This window comes from Delphinapterus leucas, chromosome 19 (assembly GCF_059928025.1).
Source record: "Delphinapterus leucas isolate spDelLeu-1000000601 "Yukka" chromosome 19, BTC_Dleu_Yukka2, whole genome shotgun sequence".
NCBI lineage: Eukaryota > Metazoa > Chordata > Mammalia > Artiodactyla > Monodontidae > Delphinapterus > Delphinapterus leucas.
In genome coordinates, this window is record NC_143147.1 from 9,216,265 (window position 1) to 9,237,621 (window position 21,357).

Here is a 21,357-nt window from a genome sequence, read left to right on the forward strand (position 1 = left end):
AAGAAAATGAGGCTGGGAAGAAGACTGGAGCTGGAATTCCAGTTGAGTCATCTATACCAGAGTTTAGCATCCCTGGAGGGCCATAGCTACTCAGAAAGTGTGTGATGAAGGGAGGGAGTGGGGAGGGAGGAAGGAAGGAAGGAAGGAGGGAAGAAGGAAGGAGGGAAGGAAGGAGGGAGGAAGGAAGGAGGGAAGGGAAGGAGGGAGGGAGGACAGAAGGAGGGAAGGAAGGAGGAAGGAAGGAAGGAGGGAAGGATGCAGGGAAGGAAGGAAGGGAGGGAGAGAAGGAGGGGGGAAGGAAGGGAGGGTAGCAAGGAGGGAAGGGAGGGAGGAAGGAAGGAAGGGAAGGAGGGAGGAAGGAAGGAGGGAAGGAAGGAGGGAGGGAAGGAGGAAGGAAGGAGGGAAGGAAGTGAGGGAAGGAAGGAAGGGAAGGAGGGAGGAAGGAAGGAGGGAAGGAAGGAAGGAGGGAAGGAAGGAAGGAAGGAATGTTGGAAAGGGACGGGGAACACCCCTGCTGAGACTTGATAAAATTGATTTCCCCGCTCAGGCTCAGACGCGTCATCTGTAAAATGGTGGCAATACTTTGTGGGGCAAGTGATGTACTTTGTGAGACAGCTGTAAGGAGAAATGAAGGTTGCAGATGTATGAAAACTTTGACACACAAGTGCGTAGAGCGTGCAACAGGAATTTCACATGTGACTTGAGTTCCCACGAGTACGCTCTGTACTGTCTCATGCACACACAACAGGAACTCGAAACCCCGGCTTCTGTGAAATGGGCACCGATGACTTTATTTTGTGTGCATCCTGGTCGTGAGCTCATTTTTGGAAAAGTTGTGCTATCAGCAGCATCGGAAGTTCACAGAACCAGAGGTAGAAGAAGGGTCAGGACCTTCAACTCAGTATTTTCTCACACAGGGGTTCCTTTTGCTCACGGGTCCCTCCCCATCACCACATAGCAGTGGCCACAGCCTGAAGAGAAGGAGCTCTTGGGCCCCTGTACCCTCGCCATGGGAGAGTCATAGGGATGCGTGTCTGGGGTCAGGTTGCTGCCGTCCTTTGACTGTAAGTGTTCCCTTGTTAGAATGACTACAACCTGTGGACCGCATACCAGAACCAGGAAACTCAGCAGGTGCAGATGGAGGAGAGGAATGTCTTCTGTGGCACTTATAACATCCGCATTCTCTCTGACATGTAGGTACTGTGGTCAGAGTCCAGGTCTCCAGGGACCCCTGAACTACCCACACGGGCATCTGAGGACTCCCATGACCTTTGCTCACTTGGAAAGGCAGTCCTTCCTCACCTCAAGCCCCAGCCTCAAACCCACATGAGATCCCATTTGGAGAATAGGTGCTTGATTTTTGCACCATTCTTGGCATTGGGTGGAGGTCGCTCTCCCCTTATAAATTTTGTGTACACTGACCAAGCTTTTACACAATTCACAGGCATGAAATCTTTTTAAAAAATATCTTTATTGTTTAATTCTTATTTTAGAGGTAATATATCCTTACTGGAAAAAAAATCCAAAAAATGCCAGGAAGTGTATAGAGGAAAGGAAAGCTCTCCTACAATCTTGTCACATAGAGATGACTACCATTAATATCGATGTCTACCCCAGAACTTTTTCTTTGCCTCTATAAATACATATTTTAAATAGAAAGGGGGCTATGCTATACATAGTTCTGTAACCCACTCTGGCAAGGTACTGTGGATGTCTTTCCATGTTAAACATGAAAATGGTATTTATGATAACTACCTAGTGTGGCATCGTTTGAATATGCCGTAAGAAGACCCTTTAATAGGCAACTTTCTTCCATACTTTAGACCTAGGACTTCACTCTTTATTCATAAAGTTTTGTGAAGACCATCATTGTTCTATTTTTGTCTGTGAACCTTACTAACAAATTGCTTCTTGACCAGCCAGTAGGGGGAAGACAGAGCAGATGGGAAAAGGCAGAGCTGAGATTTTATGGATAGTATGGTGATACGTGCTCTTTAGAAGAGAAGATGACTGGTTGAACTCTAGATAGGACAAATGGAATGAGGACAAAAACGTCAGGAATTGCTCCTCATATTTAGAGTGACTTTATATCCCTGTTTACTGAAACAATTCGATTTTACTCTGTGGTCCTCCAATAATTAACAATAGTGTCCCCTTTCACAGTAAAAAAACTCAGTTTGGACAATAAATTATTTGGTCATCCTGCTCATATTTTATCTATTTGCTAATAATCTTATGATTGGAAAATTAATTCAACTCATCCTGTTTTGTTAGACTGTAAGCTCATTGAGGGCAAGGTCCATTCATATCTTATTCATCTATCTTTGTATTTCCCGTTAGCACCAATTATCCCAGGACTTTGCCCCTAACATATGCTCACTGGATATTGGTTAAGGGAAAAAAGAAGAACAGCAAAAAACCAACAATGGGACATACAGTGGGTATAGGGCTTCCCAAGTGTGTTCCTCTGAGGTTTTCCATGAAAAAAAGGTTTCCATGGTCAAATAAGGTGGGAAATGCTGCATACTCTGTTCTGTGTCTTGATGATTTATCATACATTAGCAGAAATGATTAAAATAGTTTTGCCTTTTGTGTTTAGGTTTTAAATCTGTTTGAAATGGATTTTTGTTATGGTGTGAGGTGGGGATCCATCAGGAATGATTAACATTAGGCCTTGCCTTCTGCTATATCCCTTGTTGGAAGGCCCTGTATTTTCCATTATAGTATTGCTGCAGGTGAAAGGCACTGTGCTAAGTGAGTTCTAGGAAGGACACTAACTCTTCTTTCCATGGATCATCCTTTTTCTGGCAACTCAGGTGGGACCGAAACAGAGTCATCCACTATTCTGGGGGAGATTTGTTAGCTGTGTCATCCAATCGGAAGATCCAGCTTCTGGACATCATACAGATAAAACAGATACCCATCAAGTTCCGAGGCCACACTGGGAGTGTCCGTACCCTCTTCTTGTGTGAGGAGGAAAACTTTCTCCTGAGCGGGAGTTATGACCTGAGTATCAGGTAAGTGGTCCAAGAAAGCTGTGGTCCCCAACCTGCCGAGGCCTAAATGCAGCTTGTGGAAAGAGCATGCATGCCTTTACCTTTTTGTATTTATGCAAAAGTTATCCTAAGTTACACTGACTTTTAGAATAACCCACTTTTATTTTGGCAAGATAAAAACCAAAAATTTGTATATTGTTTAAACTTTGGGTGAGATAGATGTATAGCAATTATCAGATCTATTTTCTAGCTGAAGGCTGTGACTCAAAAAGTATTTTCTTTAGCATTATTAGGTGAAGGCATAATTTATATATATTTTTATAGATTTCTTCAGGGGAAAGTAGTTTTTTGTGGGTATGGAAACAAAATAGTGTTAAATATATATATATATATATATATATATGTATATTTTTAAACAATCTAATGAACACCCATGTGCTCATTACTCAGGCCAGGCAATAGGGTGTTACCATTCCCTAAATCCCCTATGTGCCTTTTTCTTATTCCTTCTTTCTTCCTCCCAACCAGAGGTAATGTTATCCTGAATTTTATACTAATTATTCCCTTGTATTTCTTTATAGTTTTGCTACCTATTTATATATATGCCTATATATTAATTACTTTTGTCCATTCTTGAACTTAACATAAGTGGAATTGTATCTTAAAAGTTCATCTGTACTTGATTCTTGCACTGAACTGTGATTTTGAGGTTCATTTGTAGGATGTAGGTAGCAGTAATTAATTTATTTTCGCTGAGATACAGTATTTTATTAGATGAATGCATCATAGCTCGTTTATGTACTCTTCTGTTGGCGGATATTTGCATTGTTTATAGTTCTGTATTCTTTCAAAGAGAACTGCCACAGACATTCCTGGATGTGTCTCCTGATACCCATGTGCATGAGTTTTTAAATTTTTTATTGAGGTATAATTGACATAAAGTGTTAGTTTTAGGTGTACGATATAATGATTTGATATATGCATATATTGCAAAATGATTACCACAGTGAATTTAGTTATATCCATCACTACACAGTGACAGTGTTTTTTCTTGTGATGAGAACTTTCAAGATCTACTCTCTCAGCAACTTTCAAACATACAATACAGTATAGTTGGCTTATTTTTCTGTTCTTGCATCAAAACCGCCTCTTTTAAAAAGATAGTTTTTATAGAGCAGTTTTAGATTCACAGCAAAATTGAGAGGAAGGTACAAAGGTTTCCCATATACCCTTTGCCCCATTCTCAAGATACCCCATCAGAGTAGTACATTCGTTACATTTGATGAACCTTCATTGACACATCATAATCACCTAAAGTCCATAACATACCTTAGGGTTCATGCTTGGTGGTGTACATTCTATGAATTTGGACAAATATATAGTGACGTGTATTCATCATTATAGTATCATACAGAGTATTTTCAGTGCCCTAAAAATCCTCTATGCTCTGCCTATTCATGCTTCCCCCTAACCCCTGACAACCAGAGATCTTTTTACTGGCTCCGTAATTTTCCCTTTTCCAAAATGTCATATAGTTGCAATTATACAATACGTAGCTTTTTCAGATTGGCTTCTTTCACTTAGTCATATGCATTTAAGGCTCCTCTGGGTCCTTTCATAGCTTGATAGCTCATTTCTTCCTTATGCTGAATAATATTCCACTTTCCGGATGGACCACAGTTTATTTATTCATTCATCTACTGAAGGACATCTTGGTTGCTTCTAAGTTTTGGCTGTTATGAGTAAAGCTGCTATAAATATCCATTTACAAGTTTTTTGTGTGGACATAAGTTTTCAGATTCTTAGGGTAAATATCAAGGAGAACAATTGCTAGATTACACGGTAAAGTATGTTTAATTTTGTAAGAAATCTCCGACTGTCTTCCAACATGGCCGCATCATTTTGCTTTTCTACCAACAGTCAATGAGAGTTCCTGTTCCTTCACATCCTCACCAGCATTTGGTGTTGTCAGTGTGCTGGATTTTGGCCATTCAGATAGGTGTGTAGTGGTGTCTTGTTATTTTTTTTTGCATTTCCCTGATGACCTGAGACGTGGAGTATCTTTTGGGGATGTCTTCTTTGGTGAGATGTCCGTTAAAATCTTTGGCCCATTAAAAAAAATTGAAGTATATTTGATTTACAATATTGTGTTAGTTTCAGGTGTATGGTAAGCTGAAATACATACATATATATATTTCAGATTATTTTCCATTATAGGTTATTACAAGATATTGAATATAGTTCCCTGTGCTATACAGTAAATCCTTGTTGTATATGTAGTTTATGTATAGTACTTTGAATCTGTTAGCCCCATCCTCCTAAATTATCCCTCCCACCCTCCCTTTACCCTTTGATAACCATAAGTTTGTTTTCTATGTCTGTGTGTCTCTTTCTGTTTTGTATGTAGATTCATTTTTATTATTTTTTAGAGTCCACATGTAAGTGATATCATATAATATTTGTGTTTCTCCATCTGACTTACTTCACTAAGTATATTCTCTAGGTCCATCCATGTTGCTGCAAATGGCAATATTTTGTTCTTTCTCATGGCTGGGTAATAGTCCATTGTATATATATATATATATATATATATATATATACCACATCATCTTAAGCCAGTTATCTGTTGATGGGCACTTAGGCTGTTTCCATGACTTGGCAATTGTAAATAGTGTTGCTATGAACATTGGGGTGCATGTATCTTTTCGAATTAGAGTTTTCATTTTTTCCAGATATATGTCCAGGAGCGGGATTGTTAGATCATATGGTAGCTCTATTTTTAGCTTTTTAAAAGGAACTTCCATACTGTTTTCCACAGTGGCTGCACTGTGGAAAAGTGCAGTGTAGGCAGGTTCCCTGTCCTGCACACCCTCTCCAGCATTTATTACTTGTAGACTTTTTGATGATGGCCATTCTGACTGGTGTGAGGTGATACCTGACTGAGGTTTTGATTTGCATTTCTCTAATAACTAGCGATGTTGAGCATCTTTTCATGTGCCTGTTGGCCATTTGTATGTCTTCTTTGGAGAAATGTCTATTTAGCTCTTCTGCCCAGTTTTTGTTTTGGTTGTTTGTTTTCTTTTTGTTGAGTTCTGAGAGTTCTTTGTGTATTTTGGATAATAGTCCTTTATCACATGTGTCTTTTGCAAATACTTTCTTCCAGTCTGTGCCTTGTCTTCTAATTTTCTTGACATTATCTTTTGCAGAGTAGCTATTTTAAATTTTAATGGAGTCCAGTCTATCAATTCTTTCTTTCATGGGTCATGCCTTTGGTGTTGTATCTAAAAGTCATTGCCATACCCAAGGTCGTAGTTTTCTTCTATGTTATCATCTAAGAATATTATAGTTTTGTGTTTTATGTTTAAGTCCGTGATCCATTTTGAGTTAAATTTTGTGAAGGATGTGAGGTCTGTGGCTAAATTCTTTTTTTTTTTTTTGCATGTGGACGTCCAGTTGTTCCAGAACCATTTGTTGGATAGACTCTCTTTGCTCCATTGTATTACCTTTGCAATCAGTTGACGGTACTTACATGGGTCTGTTTCTGGGTTCTCTGTTCTGTTCCATTGATCTATTTGTCTATTCTTTCACCAATACCACATTGTCTTAAGTACTATAGCTTTGTAGTGAGTCTTGAAGTCAGGTAGTGTCAGTTCTCCACCATTATTCCCCTCCTTCAATATTGTTTTGGCAATTCTGGGTCTCATGCCTCTTCCTATGAACTTCAGAATGAGTTTTCAATATCCACAAAATAACTTGCTAGGATTCTGATTGGGACTCTACCCTGTTTTGTTTTGTTTTAAAGATTTTTTTAAAGTTGTTGTTGTTGTTTCTGATGTTTTCGTATGTGATGGTGGGGCAAGTTTTACATTTCACTTTCCTTTTTTTATATAACTTAGCTATGGTATACATTTTTTGAGTTTTTAGGGTAAGTTTACCGACTTGAAAAATCTAACTAGACTTTCAATTGGAGTTGCATTGAATTTATAAACAATTTGGGCAACACGTTCATTTCTTTGTTCTTTCTTAGAACTTAAAACTTTTTCTTTATAAAAGTCTTGTGTAGTCTTATTTAATACTTGTAAACTTTATAATTTTATTGCTATTTTGAGTGGTATCTTATTTTCATTTATATTTTAAAGTTGGTTATTGCTGGTATTGAGAAATGGTATTGATTTTTATAGGTGGATCTTGTATCCAGCAACCTTGCTAACCTCTCTTGCTAACCTCAAAGTATGTATGTTGGTTTGGTTTTTCCATGTAGATGATCTTATCAACTGGAAATAATGGCTATATATTATCTTCTTTTCTGATACTTATGCTTTTTTCTCTTTCTTTCATTCTAACTTTGCCTTGGCCTTATAGTTAAGCAGTAGCTGTGAAAGCCATCTTTATCTTTTTCCCCTTTTTGAAGGAAGTACATCTGTTTTTTCTTTTATAAGTTTGCTAAGACAAGGAAGTCCCTTCCATTCCTATTTTTCTGAAAGTGTTTCTCAAATATCAATACCTTTTCTGCATAAATTACGAAGACAACCTGGACATGTGGTTGGCCATGTTGCTAGAAACAGAAGTTCAAAACATGCTTTTTGGGACTTCCCTGGTGGCACAGTGGTTAAGAATCCGCCTGCCAATGCAGGGGCATAGGTTCGAGCCCTGGTCCAGGAAGATCACAAATGTCACAGAGCAACTAAGCCTATGCGCCACAACTACTGAGCCTGTGTTCTACAGCCCGCGAGCCACAACTACTGAGCCCATGTGCCACAACTACTGAAGCCCACATGCCTAGAGCCCGTGCTCTGCAACAAGAGAAGCCACTGCAATGAGAAGCCTGCGCACCACAACGAAGAGTAGCCCCCGCTCGCCGTAACTGGAGAAAGCCTATGCGCAGCAACGAAGACCCAACGCAGCCAAAAATAAATTTTAAAAAAACATGCTTTTTTTTCAGACCAGTGGGACATTGTTGAACTCACTGTGGGTGCGGAGCAGGCTCTGACGAGCAGGTAAAGCCATAGGACCTTTAGGAATATTAGAAGGAAAAGCCTAACAAATCTAAAGAAAAACAGAACAAAAAAAACCCATTTACTAATCATTTATTATGTGCCAAGTCTCATAATAACTATGAGGTAAGTACCATTATTATCCCCAATTTACAGATGACGAAACTGAGGTACAGAGTGATTCAGTGACTTATTCGAGATCACACAGCTAGTAAGTGATGGACCTGGGATTGGACCTCAGGCAGCCTGGCTCCGGAGCCCACCATCTTGACATTATATCGATACTTTGTACTATCATAAAGGCATTTGGCTGAAGTGGAAGTCAGTATTAATGATAGTTGAGAGACCTCAGGCAGGTTTGCGTATTAAAAAACAGTGTGACTCTGGGAATTACCTGTCGGTCCAGGGATTAGGACTCTATGCTTTCACTGCCAAGGGCGCGGGTTCAGTCCCTGGTCAGGGAACTAAGATCCCACAAGCTGTGTGGCCAAAAAAACAGACAAAAACAAACAAACAAAAAAAACAGTGTGACTCATACACGTTCCCACGTTATCTCTTAGATATGCTTTAGAAATGCACATAAAATATTCTAGTGGCTCGGGTCAATTGTTGTGTTGTTCTTGTTTGAAGGTCAGCTCTACCACTGAATCGGTGCCATGGATTCTGAGCCTGGTGACCATTCTAGGGACCCTTCCACCTAATACGAGCTAACAGTTATCAATTATTTTCTACACACTGCTCATTGTTCTAGTGTTACATGCATTATTGCAGAGTTTCTCAACCTCAGAAGCATTGACATTTGGGGCTGGAAAATTCTCCCTGTGGGGGGGTCATGCTGTGAATTGTAGGATGTTTAGCAGCATCCTTGGACCTTGCATGCTAGATACCAATAGCGCCTCCCTACCAACTTGTGACAACCCAAAATGCCTGCAGACATTGTCACAGGGGATGGAAATCACCCCTGGGGGTAGAAATCACCCCTGGTTGACAGTCACTACATTAGTGTATTTAATTCTTCACAAAAACCCTGTGAGGTAACTACTATTATTATCATCTCCATTTTATCAATGGGGAAATGAAGCTTACTCAGAAATTAAGTAACCTTCCCGAAGTTACAGCTAATAGGCCCTGCAACTGGGATTCAGATGCAGGCCTTGGTCATAAAACTGCTGCCTTCCAACTCCCTATTGAACTCTATACCGTCTGATCCCTTGGGCCCTCAGAAAACCTCAAAAACTTATTATTTTTGGCCTGATTCCTGCAGATACTGGGATCTGGACAGTGGGGCTTGCATACGCATCTTCAATGGCCACCAGGGGGCTATCAGTTGCATGGATGTGTGGAAGAACAAGCTCGCATCTGGAGCAAGAGATTGCCAGGTAAAAGGTGAGAAAGAAACACCTCCACCTCTCTAAGAAGTTTCCCCAAATCCATGGGTTGCCAAAGGACTTGTTTTGCTCATTTCTACGGGCGGTCATTTATCCTTTCAACTGTCCATGTATCCACTGACCCATTCACTCAACAACTATTGATTGAATGCCAGGTGCTGTGCTAGACGGCAAGGAAAAAAGCGCTTATGATATGGCCCTTCCGATGTGGCTTTTTATTTCCCCAAGAGTCTCATGGTCTTCTAATGGAGGCACACGTAGAAATATATAATGGGGGATTATAGTAAATATGTGAATGATAACAGTTGCCATTCATTGAGTACTAACCTTGAGACAGGCACTGTGATAGGTGCTTTGCATACATTATCTTATTTAACTCTCACAAGAATCCTATGGGGTGACTGTAATTTTAAATTACAATCAATTTTAAAAAGAAGAGAGAAAAAAGAGGGAGAGAGAAAAAAAAAAAGAATCCTATGGGATGGATGCAGATAAGGAATCCACAACTCAGAAAACCAACTTGCCCCAAATCAAAGCTGCTAAGCTGTCGGGTGGGAATTTGAACCCAGGGCTGTCTGGCTCTAAAACGTGTGCTCCAATGAGCTTGTGGGGTACTAAGGGACCGTAGATATAAGAGTAAAAGGGAAAGCACTGCAGGCAGGGTGCTCTTTGAGTGTGATCTTGAGGAGGAGTAGTTCTACATGCAGAGGGAGAGTGTAGAGCATTCCAAGCGGAAGGAACACCTCAGGCAAATCACAGAATATTGAAAAAACATGAAGAATTTGGGGAATTTCCCTTTGCTCTGTACAGCTGGGCTGCAGCCTGTGGTGTTGGAGATCAGGCGGATACGTTTGTCTGGGGCCAGATTGTCAAGGGCCTTCTGCGCCGTGGTTGGAAATTGAACTTTATTCTATAAGACGTGGGGGCCGGTAGATGCGCTTTAAGCTGAGGATTGATACGATGAAATGTGTATTCGAGAAAGATTGCTCTGGTGATATCGTGGAAGAAGGATTTGGAGAGGTGGTGACTCCGGGGGACAGGGGGCAAGTTAAGGTACTTACGCAGTCTAGAGAACCTGTGATGTCTTCAGAATATCCGAGAACAGGCAAGTGTGAAGACAGCAGATGGATGCGAGTTTACACGAGATGGTACAAAGAGAAGGGAGACTTCTAGAAGGAGAACTGGCGGGACTTCAACACTAGCTGGAGATGAAAAGTGAGAGAGGAGGGCAAAGGGTGAGGCCAGACTTTATAACGCAGGCCTCTGGGTATCTGGAAGTACCGCTGATGGAAACGGGGCTTCAGAGGAAGAGTCGGGTGGGGGAGGGAAGCAGGAGGGGGTGAAGGCTTCCATTTTGGACACGTTGAGTGTGGCAGGCAGGAGGACTGCCGACCAGAGATGGTCACGTTCTAATCCCGGACACCGGCGTCTGTGTCATCTTGTGCCTCGCATGGCAAAAGGGACTTTGCAGATGTACTGAAGTTAAGGACCTTAAAATGGGGAGATGTTCCCGGGTTGTTGGTGTGGGCCCATGGGTCTGGATCACTTGGATCCAGAAAAACAGACATTTTCTTACCTGTGATCAAAGGGAGTCATGACTATGAAGAGTGGTCAGAGAGATACAGTGTTGCTGGCTTTGGAGATGGAGGAAGGGGGTCGTGAGCCACGGAATGTGGGTGACCCTAGAAGGTGGAAAAGGCCAGGAAATGGGTTCCTTCCCGCCCACCCCCCAGAGCCTGCATAAACGCACACAGCCCTGCTGACACCTTGATTTTAGCCTTGCGAAGTCGTGCCGAACGTCTGTAAGATAATCCATTTGTTGTTTTCAGACACGAAGCTGGTGGTAATCTGTTACAGCAGCAATAGGAAGCTAACATATTGAGCATGGGATTACCGCGGACATCCGGGGGAGGGCAGCAGGAGGTGGATGCAGCCCCAGATGGGTCAGCTTGGTGGTTACCAAGTACAGTGAAAGGTGGAAGCCCCGGGTGTGGGTGAGATTTTCTTTGCAGAGCAGGAGGAAAGAGTGAAAGAGAAGAGAAGCCAGGGCCTCAGGAACCCACAGCATGTTAGGTGTGGGCGGAGGAAAATGACGGGAAAGGGACAGTGGGCTGGTGGGACACACACGGATGCTCAGAGCTGCCTGGGAAGCCTTACTCCCTACCTCTTTGCCCTCCCCAACTGACTGAGCGTCTCATTGCCGTGATTGCTTTGAGGGGTGGAGCAGAAAGGATGAAGGATGAGACTCTGAAGATGGAAGGGTGGACGTGACCTCCCACTCACCTGAGAGAGTCCTGTGGGCCACCAGCAGGGCTATAGGGCAAGGGGAGTTAGGCCCTCACCTCTGGTGCAAAATTTAAGGGGACAGAAAAAAAACCTCAGTGATCAAGATGCTTATTTTAATGCAATATTTTAAAAGTCAAAATTAACGTGCAAAATACACAACGAAAAAAGTATCTGAAGATCTCTCACTCCACCCTAATCCTGGCCCAAGCTACCAGCCAGCCTGCTTGGGCTCTTCCCACCTTCCTGGGTTACCAAAATAGAACAAAAAGGAGACAATTAGAGACCTGAAGGGTACCCCCACACACTTTAAAATTTCTTTAAGTCAGGACACCTTACCAATAACTCCTTCAATTCATCTTTCAATTTTCCCACTCCTAATTTGATAAAAGGGCCAATATATATTTAAAAACAAGTGTAGAGAAGTGTATTCACATAGTTCTGGTTAATGGTTAGGAGCGTGGCCTGTGGACCCAGACTCCCTGGGTTTGAATCGCAGCTCAATCTGCTCACCGCCTGTGTGATCTTGAGCAGGTTACAGAACCTCTCTGGGCCTCAGTTTCGCCACCTGTACAGTGAGGAATAGTAATCGCTCTGCCCTGTGAAGATGAGTTAATGCCTGTCAGGCACTTCGAGAGGCGCCTGGCTCACAGCTAGCGCAGCGTGGATGCCAGCTATGGTTACTCTCCGGTCCTAGCTTACGTGTTCTGTTACCCGAGGGGGAAGGTTCTTCGGGGGCTTTAATGCCCTCGCCCCCCTGAAATTGTGGTGCCTGCTTTCAGCTTCTTCCTTTAAGCTCGGCTCTCCCACCCACCCAGGGACACATACCCACCCAACACTTACAGTTTGGGGTACAGTGGCTCTGACGCTGTCTGTGTAGCAGCAGCAGTAGACCTGCCCTGAGCTGTGACAGTCTCGCAAAAGTAAAATCAATCCAAAAGTCAGATTCAGAAATATTTTAAAATGTAAATGAGGAGACACAGCTTTCTTTCCTTTGGGGGATAGAAGGTGTGGGTCAGGAGGACAGCATCCGGGAGGAACGAGGACATGAACGTCTGCCATGGTTTTCCTGAAATCCACTCCCTAGGAAGCATTTTTCAGGCTTATTAGAGCTGAGGAGGCTTATTAGGGATGAGCTGTCCGACTCTCGGACCCCGAGGCTAAGTTCCAGGGTCAGAGCCAAGGTCCATGCCCTGCTGGCTCTCCTAAGGGCTGTGTTCGGGGAGCGCTGGGTTGCAGGTACATGGAGTGTGGGTCAGCCTCTGGAGCTGCCGGGCCAGGTGAAGCCTTGCAGGGTCTGACACCATGGGCTCGGCTGGTCTTAGCTTGTGCGATGGGGTGTGGAGCCCCACTGCCACCCTCTCCGTGCACCTACCCCTCTCTCGCCCTCCCTTTCAGAGTGGGATATAGAGACAGGAAAGTGCCTGAAGACCTTTAAACACAAAGACCCCATCCTGGCCACCAGGATCAATGACACGTACATCGTGAGCAGCTGTGAGAAAGGGCTGGTCAAAGTGTGGCACATCATCACAGCCCAGCTGGTAAAGGTGAGGGGTGGGGACTGGGGGGTCGGGGCACTGGGGGTGAGGGGCTGGAGGACACTGGCAGTCCCCCTCCAGGTAGCTCCCCAGACTGCCCTAGAGCAGTTGAGTGACAGTCACCTAAAGAGGGTGGTCCTGAAAAGGGGGAGGGGAAGGCCCCCCAAGAATGGGCCATTCTGAGCCAGTAGAAGGTCAAGGCCCGCGTGAGCCACCTCGTCATGGGTGGGTGGCGGTGGCGGAGGCTGCATTCTGACTCCGCATGGTACGTGGGCTCGGGGTCTTTTAACAGCAGCACGAGTAAAGTGCCTTCTCCTCTTCTGGAACATTCCAGCCTGATTCTGGTGTGGGGTATAGGAATGAACAAAGCCACAACTGTTTTCCTCCTTCCTCTCACGAGAAGAGAACATTGGCTGTCTAGAAAGTGATTGTTCACACACAAAAAGCGTTCTCGCTGGATTGGAAGCCCCCTGGCCCTAGTGGGTGGTGGGGAGATGTCATTTGTGCCGGGACACAGGATCACAGTGAGAAACACTGACGTGGCTGGCAGGCTCTTGCCACCAGTGGTGTCGTCACTGTGGTCTGCCCAGCAGTTGCAGGCACAGAGAAGCCCAGCTGCCTCCGGGTCCTGGCAAGGAGCTGGGGACGGAACACCTGAGCCTTGCCCTTCTGGCAGCAGAGGAAGGTAAGTCGTGGCCCTCTCTGGCACTCTAGGAAGGTGGGCCCTGCCGCAGACCCGCCGGGAGCAAGGCCTTGCCCTGCTCACCTTCCTCCTTAACTCTGGAGACCTCCGGGGAGCGGGGGGCGTGGAGTCCGCTGGCCTCATCAGAGCAAAGGCGCGGTCAGCTCAGATAAATGCTAAGTGGTGGTGGCCACGGATTGGTGGAGTGTGGCTTTGGGATTCATCTCGAGAAGCCTCCAGCTCTGGCCTTTGAGGAGTCACAGTCTGAGTTGAAGACGGGCTGAAAACAGAGGCATCTTTTCTTGCAGACTCTCAACGGCCATGAGGGAGCTGTGAAGTGTCTGTGCTTCGACCAGTGGCATCTCCTGTCGGGAAGCGCTGACGGCCTGGTGATGGCCTGGAGCATGGTGGGAAAGTACGAGCGGTGCCTCATGGCCTTCAAGCATCCAAAGTAGGTGCCAAGGAAACTGTGACCCAGCTCCTGCCGCGCTCTGTTTCCTGCCAGAGCCCAGACTTCACTCTTCAGCAGATCGGTCCCCTCTGCTGACCTTCTGTTGCCTCTGCTCCTCGTCCGTCTCTGCTCCCTCTTCTTCTGCGTGTCGTCCACTACGAACACCCCCTCTCCTGTCCTCCCTTATTTCTCTTAAGAAATAATACTAAATGTGGATTTTGAGAGGTTATTGAAACTTTACACTTATGGCACATGGGATAAATTTGTATCTGTTACCTACCAAACTTAGGAATATTGGCAGAACTGCCCCCCAAATAATGCCAGCTCCACTAAGCTTAAAATCTTGGAATTGCGTGTTCATAAAAGCTTAAAATTATCCAAGTGCCAAAGGTTTAAAAATAACCAAGGGCTTAAAGAAGGAGCTCCCTTAAAGCCTGCGGACTTGATTCTATTCCAGGACAGCAAATGGATTTCACTGTACACTTCCAATCCCAGTTTAGTGATGGTGGCTGCTTGGAGCCAGTTAAGAAGTACTCTGAGGTCACATCTAAGCTTATTTGAAAGGGTATTGTGGTCGGTTAATGGTTCTGCCACAGTCATGGGTTTTACAGGCTGCTGTATGCCACTTCTGTACTGCATGAATAATGCTTCTTCCCCTGAGTGCATTATAAGAAATACCAGGAAACTAAGTGCTGTCCCAATCGATTGAAAGAGTAAATGGGCCTTCCAGGAGGATCTATCATGGAATAGTTATTTAGTGAAATATGGCCCTATATTTCCTTGTACCCTCACAGGAACCTCTTGAACAGGCAGACTGGCTTTGTGGGCGGTGGAGGGGGATATGGGCGTTTATGTGTATGTTCTCTCTCTGGCGTGTATGACTGCATTGTTGACAGGTGGGTGTCAGGAAAGGCCAGTGTTCAGTGATTTACCCAACCCTTGGGTGATTATCAGTAAGCTTCTCAGCATATCATCTGGATTGTCAAAACTTGACCTCAAGGAGGGACTCAAACTTTGTGATGTCACCTGAAAATTGTAACTCTGCGTTTTTAAAACCTTCCAAGCATGATTCAGTAAGATTTAGTTTACTTATTGGAAAATAATTGTTCCCAGCAAACTCAGCAGTATGTTCAACATTTCATCAATCTATGAGCCTCCCACTCTTCCTCAGCTATGAGACCTTCTTAGACCATTCCCACTTCCGTCGAATGACAGCCCAACATACCATTCACGTTGGCTCTTGATGCCTTGTACAGTTACAGCAAATCCATAGACAGTTACAGTACACCTGGAGGACATTGTCAATGTTCTCATTTTTAGGGCCCTTTCTCCCACTCATCTGTCGTAGTGCTGTGTATATGTAAGTGCTTAATAAATATTTCCAACTGATTGATAATGAGGACTAATTTGACAGATTGCCTTCCTGGAGGGTTCTAATGATGCACTGATACCCATCTTTAGAATATGACATGGATGAAAAAACATATATTTGCTCTCTGTCCTTCATGGAAGAAGGACCAGAGAAAGAGGGCTCCTTTCTGTTCTCTTGGTCCAACATTTTTTTTTATCCAAAATTAAGATTCTGTATACAGCGTAGGAGAGAATGGTTATGAGGAATGAAATTAGAGGATGCAAAGTAGGGCTGACAAAAATGATGATCCTTAGAAAAGCTTCTGTACCCTGGAGTGTCTTTTTTTTAAAAACCCTTATTCTTTAATGTCTTTTCCATAGCTAGTATTGTACTAATATATTTCTTTGCAATTTTAAAATTAAGATATAATTCACATTACATAAAACTTACCATTTTGTAGCATACAATTCAGTGGTTTTTAGTATATCCATAATGTTGTGCAACCATTACCACTGTCTAATTACAGAATATTTCCATTAGTCAGTAGTAATGTCCTCTGTTTCATTTCTGATTTTAGTAATTTGACTTTTATTTCTTATTTTATTGGTCAGTCTAAGCAAAGATTTGACAATTTCTAGCTAAAGGTTTGTTGATCTTTTCAAAGAACAAACTTTTCGTTTTATTAATTTTCTCTATTGTTTTTCAATTCTCTTTTCATTGATTTCTGCTCTATATTTTCCTTCCTTCTGCTTGCTTTGGGTTTAGTTTGACCCTTTTTTTTAGTTTCTTAAGGTGAAAGGTTAGGTTATTGATTGGAGAAATGTGAGTATTTACTGCTATAAATTTCCCTCTGAACACTGCTATAGGCTGCATCCCATAAGTTTTGATATGTCGTGTTTTTATTTTAATTTATCTCAAAAGTATTTTCTAATTTCCTTTCTAAATTCTTCTTTCCCCCAGTGGTTATTTAAGAGCATGTTGTTTAATTTCCATACATATTTATGAATTCCCCAAATTTCCTTCTGTTACTCATTTCTGATTTAATTTCATTGCAGTTGGAGAACATACTTTATATAATTTCCATCTTTCAAAATTTACTGACACATTTTATGGCCTAATGTATGGTCCACCCTGGAGAATGCTTCATGTGCACTGGTATGAATGTGTATGCTGTTGTTGGTGGAATGCTCAGTATATGTGTGTTAGGTCTACATATAGTTTATAATGTTGTTTATGGCTTGTGTTTTCTTGCTGATTTTCTGTTCTATCCATTTTTTAAAGTGTTGCATTGAAGTCTCCATCTATGATTATTGAGTTTTCTATTTCTCCCTTTAATTCTGTGAGTTTGGGGGCTCTTAGGTGAATATGCATTTATAATTGTTATATCTGCTTGGTAAATTCACCCTTTTATCATTATACAATGTTCTTTTTTGGTCTCCATTAGCAATTTTGTCTAAAAGTCTATTTTGTATGATATTAGTGTAGCTACTCTGGAGCTTCTTTGGTATGGAGTATCTTTTTCCATTCTTTCACCTTTATTTGTGTCTTTGAATCTACAATTGAGTCTCTTGTAGACAGCATATAGCTGGATCACGTTTTTAATCCTTTTTCCAATGTCTGCCTTTTAATTGAAGAGTTAGCCCATTTACATTAAGTGTAGAATGGACTTAACTCTACCATTTTGCTATTTTCTATATAGTCTTTTGTATTTTTTTGTTTCTCAAGTCTTCTATTATGGTCTTTTTGGATATTAAGTGAATATTTGGATATTTTCTAGTGTGCCATTTTAATTCCCTTGTCATTTTTTTCCTCTATATTTTTGAATTATTTTCTTAGTCGTTGCCCAGGGGATTACAATGAATGTCTTCATTTATCTAGTTCACATTAATATCAACTTAATTTCAATAGTATACAAAAACTGCTCCTATACAACTCCTTTCCCCCCCTCTTTTATACTCTTTTTGTAAACAAATTAAATCTTTATATCCTGTGTGTCCATTATCATAGACTTATAATTATTGTTTTATGCAGTTGTCTTTTAAATGAGATGAAAAAAAGAGTTATAAATTAAAAAATACATTTATGTTCTGTTTTATATTTTCCTAGGTAGTTGTATTGATAGTTACCTTTACTGATGCTCTTTATTTCTTCATGTAGATTTGAATTACTGTCTAGTGTCCTTTCAGTTCAACCTGAAGGACTCCATGTACCATTTCTTGTTAGGTAGGTCTGCTAGTAATGAACTTTCAGTTTTTGTTTATTTCGGAATTTCTTAATTTCTCCATTTTTGAGAATGGTTTTGATGGATATAGAATACTGGGTTTACAGTTATTTTTTTACCCTTTCAGCGCTTTGAGTAGGTCATTCTATTGCCCTCTAGCTTCCATGGTTTCTGATGAGAAGTCAGTTATTAATGTTATTGAGGATCCTTTTTATGTTATGAGCTGCCCTTCTCTTACTGCTTACAGTTTGATTATAATATGTCTAGGTGTGGATCTTTTTGAGTCTATCCTAGTTAGAGTTGAGGTTCTGGAATGTGTAGATTAATGTTTTTCATCATGTTTGGAAAGTTTTTGGCCATTATTCAAATATTCTTTCTGCTCCTTTCTCTCCTCTTTTTCTGGGAATCCTGTTATGCATATGTTGATGTTTGATGATGTCACACAGACTTCGGAGGTTCTGTTCATTTTTCTTCATTCTCCTTTCTTTCTGTTCTTTAGGCTATATAGTCTCAATTGACCTCTCTTCAAATGCTTTCCTTCTTCTGCCTGCTTGAATCTGCTGTTGAGCCCCTCTAGTGAATTTTCATTTCAGTTAGTATAGTTTTTCAACTCCAGAATTTCTGTTTGGATTCTTTTATAATTTCTAATTCTTTATTGATATTCTTTATTTGGTGAGACACCATTCTTATACTTTCCTTTAGTTTTGTGGGCATGGTTTTCCTTAGCTCTTTGAACACATTTAAAATAGATGATTTAAAGTCTTTGTCTAGAAAGTGCAACCATTGGGCTTCCTTATGCACAGTTTTTATCGATTACTTTTTTCCCTGTTTATGGGCCATACCCTCTAGTGTCTTTTTACACTTTACAACTTTTTTGCTGAAAGCTGTACATTCTGAATATTTTAATATGACAACTCGGGAAATCAAATTCTCCCCCATGCCCAGGGTTTCTTTCTTTCTTTTTTTTTTTCTAGCTGTTTGTTGTAGTTTTTATTGTTTGTTTGTTTAGTGAGTCTGTATTCTTTGTCTTGTTTGGCCACCAGAGTCTCTTTTATTACCTTGGTGGTGTGCTCATGACTGGAAAGAGATTATTGGAACACCTGGAAACAAAATACCCCCCATTCTTTGCCAAGGGGCTCTGTGTGCCTGTTGAGGGAAGCCTTCAACACTCAGCCAGACAGTTTACAACTCTGCCTTAGCCCTCACTTCCTGCTTGTGCAGACCATCAAGGTCATTCAAGAGTGAGAGCTTAGGGCTTTTTCAAGTGTCCCCCAAGCATGTGCACAGCCCTGGGCGTGTATGTGGCCAGATAGAGTCTCAGAAATACAGCTGAGCTTTTCACAGCCCTTACAGACATTTCATTCCCCAGTTTTTCCTCCAAAGCTTCTTGGTTAGTGTATTGTTTGCCCCAGCAGATATCTATTGCCTTAGGCAACCATGACTAAAATATTTGCCTATGTTTTTAACAAAACATTCCCCCCACCTCTACCCTCCCCAGGTAGTAGTTTTAGCACTGGGTAAGTTCCTGGTGAGATGAAATAATGACAAGTTTTTTGAGCCAGTCTCCCAGGAAGCCACCAGACAGGTCAGATAATTCATTGTGAATGAGTTCTGTTCTGTTTCCTCCAGTACCAGGGACGCGGGCTGTTATTGATATTTTCATGGCTGCCACTGGGCTGGGGAGTTGGGATTGGACTAGGGTAAGTTAACATGCCACAAAGTCCACTGTTCCTACTGAGACTAAGATCATTTTCTTGCCTAAGTGCTCCCTGGGTTGCTGCAAGCCTTTGGTTATTTTCCAGAGTTCCAAATAGTTGATTCTGACAGTTTTTGCCAGTTTCTTCGTTGCTTTTATGGAAGGATGGAATTTTGGAGTTCCTTCCTCCACCATTTTCACTGATATCACCCTCTGCAGTCTCTTTTGATAAAAGAGGAGCAAAGAAGGAGACAAATGACTTATTTTTAGAACAGAGATAAACCTGAAAGGAGACTGGGTTATGCCAGGACCATGAAAACTGCTCTTGTGTCAGGTATGGGCTAAGTTTTTAAAATACCTTGATTGATTTAATCCTGACAGCAATCCTCTGAGGCAGTTCCCCCTTTTCATGGAATAGAAAACTGAAAACTGAGAGGTTAAGTTATTTTCTCAAGGTTATATAGTCAGTAAGAGGTAGGATCAGGTTTTGATCCCAGGTCTTCTGATCCCAAAGCCTGTGTTTTTAATCACCAGGCTATAATGGTATAGGTTGAACCACCAAATGTCACAGGAACCCATGAGAAGTGTAGGCTTAGCTCAGCCAGATCCAAAGAGATACACAAAGAGGCAACCCTTCTATCATGAGGCATCTCTCCTAGTGCTGGATTCCCCCACAGGTGGACCGAGGTGCATCAATATAGTTATTGTATTTCCATCTTAAGAAAAAACCGGAACTTTGTTGGACTTTCTTATACTTATTTTATACCTTAGATTGATCTATCTATCTATCCATCCATTCATCATGTGAGGCGGGATTCGAACCACATTGGCGTCTTTGCTGCTTTTTGAATACCTCCTGTCTTTCAAGGTCTTTGCTATTTCTGTTTTGCTAGTTGTTGGGGCCTTGAAAAGTCTTATTATTGGCTCTGGGATCTGACCAAGGCCAAATGGTGTGGGGTGGATGTCATTCTTTTAACGTACTGTAGCAACAATCATACACTGAAATGTGAGTTGACATTCACTTTTCTAACAAATATTTATTGAGGGCCTGCTATGGGGCTAGGCACTGTGCTGGGTGTGCAAAGATGGATAAGATGTGGACTGTGCCCAAGAGGTTCTGACAATATACCCGAAGTTTGTGTATGTGAGTGGAATGAGAGGAGAATGAAGGTAAGGGATGGTTTTATGGAGAAGGTAGCACGTGAGCGAGGCCATGGATGGACGGCAGGGATCAATGGATCTGCTTTACATATAAGATCTAACAAATTGGTGGCATCAAGGTCCATTTTTCAGTAGCATTAACAGCAATGGGGTAATTACACTTCTCAGAATTGAATACTCCGACTTACCTGGAGCCCAAGTTGGAGCCAGCTGTTGTAGGGAGAATTTTGTTGGAGGCATCTACCTAAGTCTTCTCCTGATCCCCTCTCTTTTCCTGCTGGTTGTCACAAAAGGGAGCTCAAAAATCTCACCCCTGGGTACAATTTTCCTTAAGGATGTTTCACTGAAAGAATTAAAGCCACTAATTTAAGAACCAAAAGAAACTGCTCAAATACCAGGTTTTTGCTTATTATAAAGATTATTTTCCCTTGTTTTTTCTTTGTTTCTTTAAATAACAATGCTACTTTTAGAAAGATTCAAAACGTTAAATACTTCTCAGCATGAGAAGTATTAGCTAGGAATCAAATTGTAAGAGAGAAGCATGGTCATCTCTGTATCAGACCAAAAAAGAATCTGTGACTTAAGCTTTTTTGTTT

General features: G+C 42.0%; 1 protein-coding gene across 1 annotated transcript in view; it reads left to right on the forward strand.

Annotated features, from left to right (window-relative positions):
• FBXW10B (F-box and WD repeat domain containing 10B) overlaps positions 1-21,357 on the forward strand; it is a 42,812-nt gene that overhangs the window by 14,002 nt on the left and 7,453 nt on the right. Inside the window, exons 6-10 of the mRNA XM_022560845.3 lie at positions 1,084-1,193; positions 2,817-3,017; positions 9,255-9,376; positions 13,060-13,208; positions 14,190-14,332. Coding sequence (XP_022416553.3) covers positions 1,084-1,193; positions 2,817-3,017; positions 9,255-9,376; positions 13,060-13,208; positions 14,190-14,332 — 725 coding nt within the window. The remainder of the gene's footprint in view (positions 1-1,083; positions 1,194-2,816; positions 3,018-9,254; positions 9,377-13,059; positions 13,209-14,189; positions 14,333-21,357) is intronic.